General features: G+C 50.2%; 1 protein-coding gene across 1 annotated transcript; it reads left to right on the forward strand.

The window, feature by feature from the left end:
* Position 1: 1 nt before the first annotated feature.
* On the forward strand, positions 2-5,681 carry ITPRIPL2 (inositol 1,4,5-trisphosphate receptor interacting protein-like 2; the record flags this gene model as incomplete). The annotated part of the gene is made up of 1 exon (XM_004691741.2): positions 2-5,681. A coding segment is annotated over one exon (1,425 nt), but the record flags the coding sequence as incomplete, so codon positions are not given.
* Positions 5,682-6,185: the final 504 nt, after the last annotated feature.

Below are 6,185 nucleotides of genomic sequence, written 5' to 3' on the forward strand. Positions count from 1 at the left end.
CCTGGGCTACATCCTCCTGCGCTGTCGCCACGCGGTGCGGCAGCGCTTCCTGCCCGGGTCTCACCGCCTGGGGCGCCACTCCGCCTTCTCTTCTAGACGCTTCCGAGAGCCGAGCCTTGGCATCTTGCTGGAGAGTTACTACGAGCACGAGGTGCGCCTGTCGCCACACGTGCTGGGCCACAGCAAAGCGCACGTGAGCCGGATTGTGGGGGAGCTGGTGCGGGCTGGCCGCACCCAGGGGTCCCCGGGCCCCATTCCCGGGGGATCACTCGCCTTGGCCTTCCGCGGAGACTTTATTCAGGTGGGCAGCGCCTATGAGCAGCATAAAATCCGTCGGCCCGACGGCTTCGACGTGCTGGTGCCTCTGCGCCTCCCACCGTCGGTGGCGCTGGAGCCTCAGAGTCTGGGCAGCGAGCCCGCGCTGGCCCCCGCCTTCCACGGCTGCTTCGTGTGCGCACTGAAGGCGCCCCCCGGGGCCTCCGCGGGCCAGTGGCTCCGGGACTGCAAACCCTTCGCGGACGGCTTCTGCGTGGACGTGCGCGGGCGGCGCCACCTCTCGGCCACACTGGTGCTTCGCTGGTTCCAGTCACACCTGCAGCGCTCCCTGGCCACGGTGCGCTACAGCCTGGAGGGGCGTTGTCGGGTCAGCCTGACCCCGGGGGGCCTGGAGCAGCCTCCCACCCTGCACATCCTGCCCTGCCGCACCGATTACGGCTGCTGCCGCCTCTCCATGGCCGTGCGTCTCATCCCCGCGGTCCATTTGGGCGACGGCGTCTTCCTCGTTGCACCACCGCCGCCACCCTCACCTGTCGGGCCCCTCGTGGAGCTACCTGGAGGCCTGCGCTCTGATGTCCTGTGGGGGGTCAACACGGCTCGCCAGGAGCAGAAGCTGCTGGGCTGGCTGCAGGAACGGGCCCCTCCAGGGGCCTGCTACCTCAAGTGCCTGCAGCTGCTTAAAGCTCTGCGAGATCTGGGCGCCCGCGGGCTGGACACGACAGCTGCCACCCAGTGGGGACGCATCCTGTCGTCATACGTGCTCAAGACGGCGCTGCTGGCGGTGCTGTTGCGAGAGGGGGGTCCTGTGCAAGACTGGGACGAGGCGCACCTGGGGGGGCGTTTGGAGGGCTTAGTACAGTTCCTTAGGGGCTGCCTGCTGCGACGCCAGACGCTCTTCCACTGCGTCCTGGGCCCCGGTGGGGCGGCTGCCGAGGTGGGCCCCCTGCCCAAGGTGCTCCGTGAAGCACCCCCTGTAGACCTGCTGGCGGCTTTCGACTGGCACGCCCGGGAATTCGCAGCTTCGCGGTTGTTGTCCACGTGGCGAAGGCTCCCCCAGCTCCTAAGGGCGTATGGGGGTCCCCGTTACCTTTCCATGTGCCCTTCACCCCGGGGTCAGCGCGCCCAGGGGTTCCCAGAAAATGAACCTTAAGCCCCGAAGAGCGCCCCCACCTGGTCTAAAAATCGTCCTAAAATCGTCCACCGGGTGGGGGTGAGGATGGCGGTGAAGCTGGTGTTAATGCCAAGAAGATGGACTCTAGAAAGTGGCGGGAGATTCGGAGGATGCTATTCAGTAGCTTAAATGTCGCTCTTGGCTCCATGCCCAGCTGGCTGTTCCAGCAAGCTCTGCAGAGAGGCTGATGACAGCACCTCAGAGCTGGTCCCAAAGAGGCTTTGGAGAAGCAAAACTAGGCACGGGAGAACTTCCCTCTGTTGGTTTCTGAGTCAGTGGTTGCTGGGTAGCCTGTAGTGACAATTATCTTTACCAAAAAAAAAAAGGGGGGGGGGAGGGTGGACCTGAATCTTTATCTACAACTGGAACTGAAATTCTATTCTAGGGGCTGATGTTCTGAGAAGTACAGTTTCCACCATTCAGATTAATATTAATGTATGTTGCAAGTGGTGATTGACAGGGTGGGGAAGAATTAAGTCTCCCCTGCTGAGAGGCAATCCAGAATTTGTTAGAGAAACTTCAGCACAACTAGTACCTTATTTTGATCAGATCTTTCCTTTCGTGATAGTTGCTTGTGCCAAGTATTGCGTCTGAAAGGGAGACCAGTTGCAGGCAGCTGCAGACTGGAAAAGTGAGCTTGCTTCATGTCCCTTTAGGTGCCAGCATGGTGGGTCTGGAGATTTCAGCCTTTGCTGCTCAAGACGTTTCTCCAGGGCTTACTGCCGGCTGGGCACAACCTGTTTTGCTTTAAGGCTTTGAGCAAACTCCTGTGCGCGGAGTTCTTTCTACATTTAATGAGATAAGGAGGTGGAACCGCTACTGCGGCACCTGGCATGTAGTTGGCGCTCTCAGGTCAATGAGCAGTGGTCTCAGGTGGAAAGTGTCTGTCCCATTGCCCCAGTGACCTGTAAAGGGTCCTAGGAGGCCGACTTTGAGGAGCGGTTGAGTCAGCTGCTCAGGTGCAGGTCTTAGAAAGCATTTAACTTCCAAGTGGGTACTTGCTTCATGATCAGTAACTCCTCAGCCCCAGCACAGGAGAAATAGGCTCCTTTTTCTCTTTGGGCATAAATACCACCAAGTTGGGATGTTTTGCTGCCAGGAAGCCATTCTGATGTCCTTCCTTATTCCTCTAAATTTCCGACAGGCCTCCCCTGCGCCATTCCCCTTAAAACTCACCTGAAGTTACAGCAGTCCTCTCTCCCCTTGACATGGGAATGGCAGCAGACCCCATTACACCTTGGGATTTTTTTTTTTTTAAATAAAGCATATGTATGCCCTTAGAGTCTTAAAGGTAAACCCGGGGATAGCAATAGCTATGTGAATAAGGCCACTGTTTTAATTTCTCCAGCTAGTCTGAGGAACACTATAAACTTTTTTCTTTAGGGGACTGACTTGGCACCTCAGGAAATCATTGGGAATAGTTGACTTCCAGGGAATCTTCTCTTGGGAGCGGCAGAGACTCCTTTGTGCTTAGCGACTCAGGCCTCTGCCATTTGTGCTGCGTCTTTGAGGTGGTGTTGGGGATAGTTTCCCTGGAGCCCACAAAGGTCACTCTAGTTCTTGAAGTCACTGTTAGGTCATGAAGTACAGAATTTAGCAAAGGGGTCCTGCAAAGACATAAACTGCACAGACATAAACTGCTTCCTGCAAAGACATAAACTGCACAGTGTTTATAAAAGTTATTTTTAAAAGAAATGCCAAGAATAAGCCGATCTCTATATGTGTATATAATGTTTCCATACTCTGCCACCACTTTTGGGAGTCACTCAGCCTGCCAGAGTGGGGTGCAGTGAGGCTGTCTAGGATTATAAAGCTTTCACAGCTGAATTTGCCAAATATTTCTGGCTAGTTTGATAGGTTCCTTTTTTAACCTTAATTGTATTTTGAGGTTTAAATCTGGTAACAGACTATTCTTGTAGGTTTGTTTTTTTTAGGTTAATTTCCCCAAATCTCATCCATCCTCAAGATTTTTAATTTTTTTTTAATTACTGGGGCATTGTGTTTGTGAATTTTTAACATATGAATGTTTTATTTAAATGCCATGCTAAGCAATTGTTCTCTGCACGTGGTAACCAAAACCTAATGATTTCGATCAATTTTGATCAATGTTTAATAATCCAAAACATGTACTGTGTACAAATGAAATAATATGGCATTTTTGCCGGGTGTGATGAGTGCCCGAGGCACTTATTAAACTCAATCCTGTATTTTATTAGGGCCTCATCATATCCTTGATCTGAAATGTACACATTTTTAGTGTATACTTGGTACTGGAGATTCTTATATGCAATATTCTTTTACAAGAAGGCTCAAAATTACTCAGATGAAAAAAATAAATAAATAAATTGTCCAGCCAGTACCCACAAAAAAAAAAAAAAAATGGTTTGGGGCGATGACTCAGCCATTTTGCCCCAAACACCCTTCAGTAACTCCCACTGACCAGTCTTGGGAGCCGTGCTGGAATGTTCGTGGGCTGAGAGAAGATTTTATTTTATTTTATTTTATTTTATTTTATTTTATTTTATTTTATTTTATTTTATTTTATTTTGCAAAATGAAACTGAAGCTGAAAGAAGGAGAATGCAAGCAAACTGAGAGAGGTCTGAAGGATTCAGGAAGGAGGATTTAAGATGGAAATGGAAGGAAGAACTGTGGAGAAGGAGGATGGAATGTAAATCATGAGGGTGTGAGAGAGGTTTGGGCTAGGAAACAGTTTTTAGATTTGTGCTCTTTCAAACAAGGGGTCGCCAACTCAGCAGCCCGCAGAAGCAAGGTGGGAGGTGAATAAGGGCAGGGTGAGTCTGGCCACTGTGCCTATGTTGAGGGGCACCGCCATTGCCAGGCTCCATGCGGGGAGTAGGGGTGGGAAGGGGAAGAAAAACGGAACTTAAAAAAAGATCTTAGAGGAATTTTTAACTGTTCAAAGCATCATGTGGGCCAAACAAAACATTTTATTGAGCTTGGGGGCTACCAGTTTGCGACTCCTGCCTTACATAGTTAACCTCCCCCCAAGTGTTTATAAGGCTCTACTTATTAGGGCTAAGAGCGCTTATATATAGTTGGGGTGTGGTATTTTAAGTCTTCTTTATCTCTCATAGGTAAGCTTTCTTGTAACAACAACTAAAAAAAAAAAAAAATTAACACTGCCACAGATAACATTAACTCAGTTTCTGAAGAACCCTCCATTCTGGAACCTTCTAAGAGTCAGATCAAATCACCAATGCTTGGCATTTCCTTCCTGGTGAATTGGGGCCAAACTCCTTGGCCCTGTCAGAGTTTGCGATGAGTAATCAGGAAGGATTGCAGAATAACTTGTTTTTTCTTTGTATTTCATCTTTTAAAAATGTGTTCGTAGTATCCTAACCAGTGACCTGGCCACGGTGGCTGGTGGGCTCGAACCCCAGGGTAAGCTGCTGGGTCTGGAACCAAAAACACTCTTCAGATGTTCCTACCCCTTTCTGACTCCGTGACTTCCACCAACATACCTGTGCATACCCCAGGATGCTTCCACAGCATCTCTTTTAACCTCCAGGGGTGAGTCACTTTGGTTGTCGAGTGGGCTTTGGCCTTGTCATGGTGACTTCACCCACAGGAGGGAGGCCGTTCCTTCATCAGCATGCCAGAGCACCCTGAGAGGGAAGCAAGTTCAGTGTTATCCTCGTGGTGTTTGTTAATTTTTTTAAGAATCAGCTGTTACTTAGACACTACCCCTCATTCTTTCTGTCTACACAGCACCTGACTGGGTGCAGATAAAGCAAGTATGGGTGGGGGAGGTACCAAAAACATGGCTGTGTGTGGAGAGAATAGACTGAAATAGGCAGCCTGAGGATGTATCATCAGGACTTTGAAGTGTCAGGGATGCTTCTAGCACATTTCATGTCAAAAAGAAAAAAAAAAAAGTGCCTTGATTCGGTCACTTGATTTTAAAACATTCCTCTTATTTGATGGCTATTTTTAACATGTACTCTGACCCCCACATTGTGTGGTACCCTGTGGTCTGCACCAATGTCACAGGATTGATTTTGCTCCAGTAACAGAGACCAAAGAGTTCATCCAATCTGGGTTGGCTGCTACAGTTGTGAGTCTCAGGTGTTGCCATTGTACCAGGTTTCCTGGGCCCAGACACCGAGGCCTCCTGTCTATTTCTGTTTCAGGTTGGAGTAAATTTGCACTTTTAATCGTATGGGTCATTCAGGGACCTTGATCTTTTATACTTGCTTTATTAATAAAGGAAGTTTCAGAAACCTCTGGACTGATGGTGAGATTTGCGGAGTCCCCTCAGTGGCCTGCCTGGCCACAGCTCCTTCTGTAACTCTCCTCCTCGAAGAGTCTGGATGTGCACAGCCCCGGGGGGACTGTCCACTGGACCTTACTCTGGCCACGGGAGGGAGAGAAGCCAGGTGGCAGCTCTGTGAGCCTGTAGCCTGGGCCCAGGCTTGGAGTCTATTTCGTGGCCTAGAACCTTCTTCTCCTGCTCCGCCTCTCCACCTCCCACCTCCGTACCTGTCCCTCCCCCCTTAAATTCTCCACTCCCACACACCACCCCAAACACAATTCAAGTCTTGGCCTGTGGCTAATTTTATAGCTCAAGAATTTTGCCCAGAAATCTCTTAGGCCCTCCAGCCTTCTCAAAAGAGTAAACATTGGCTCACAGGAAAACTCAGACACACAGTAAGAGATAGAATCTGGGAGACCGTGTAGGACTCTTCAAAGCCTTGGAGCGAGGTACAAGTCTGGGG

The sequence above is a fragment of the Condylura cristata genome, unplaced genomic scaffold (genome assembly GCF_000260355.1).
Source record: "Condylura cristata isolate star-nosed mole 26May11 unplaced genomic scaffold, ConCri1.0 scaffold00032, whole genome shotgun sequence".
NCBI lineage: Eukaryota > Metazoa > Chordata > Mammalia > Eulipotyphla > Talpidae > Condylura > Condylura cristata.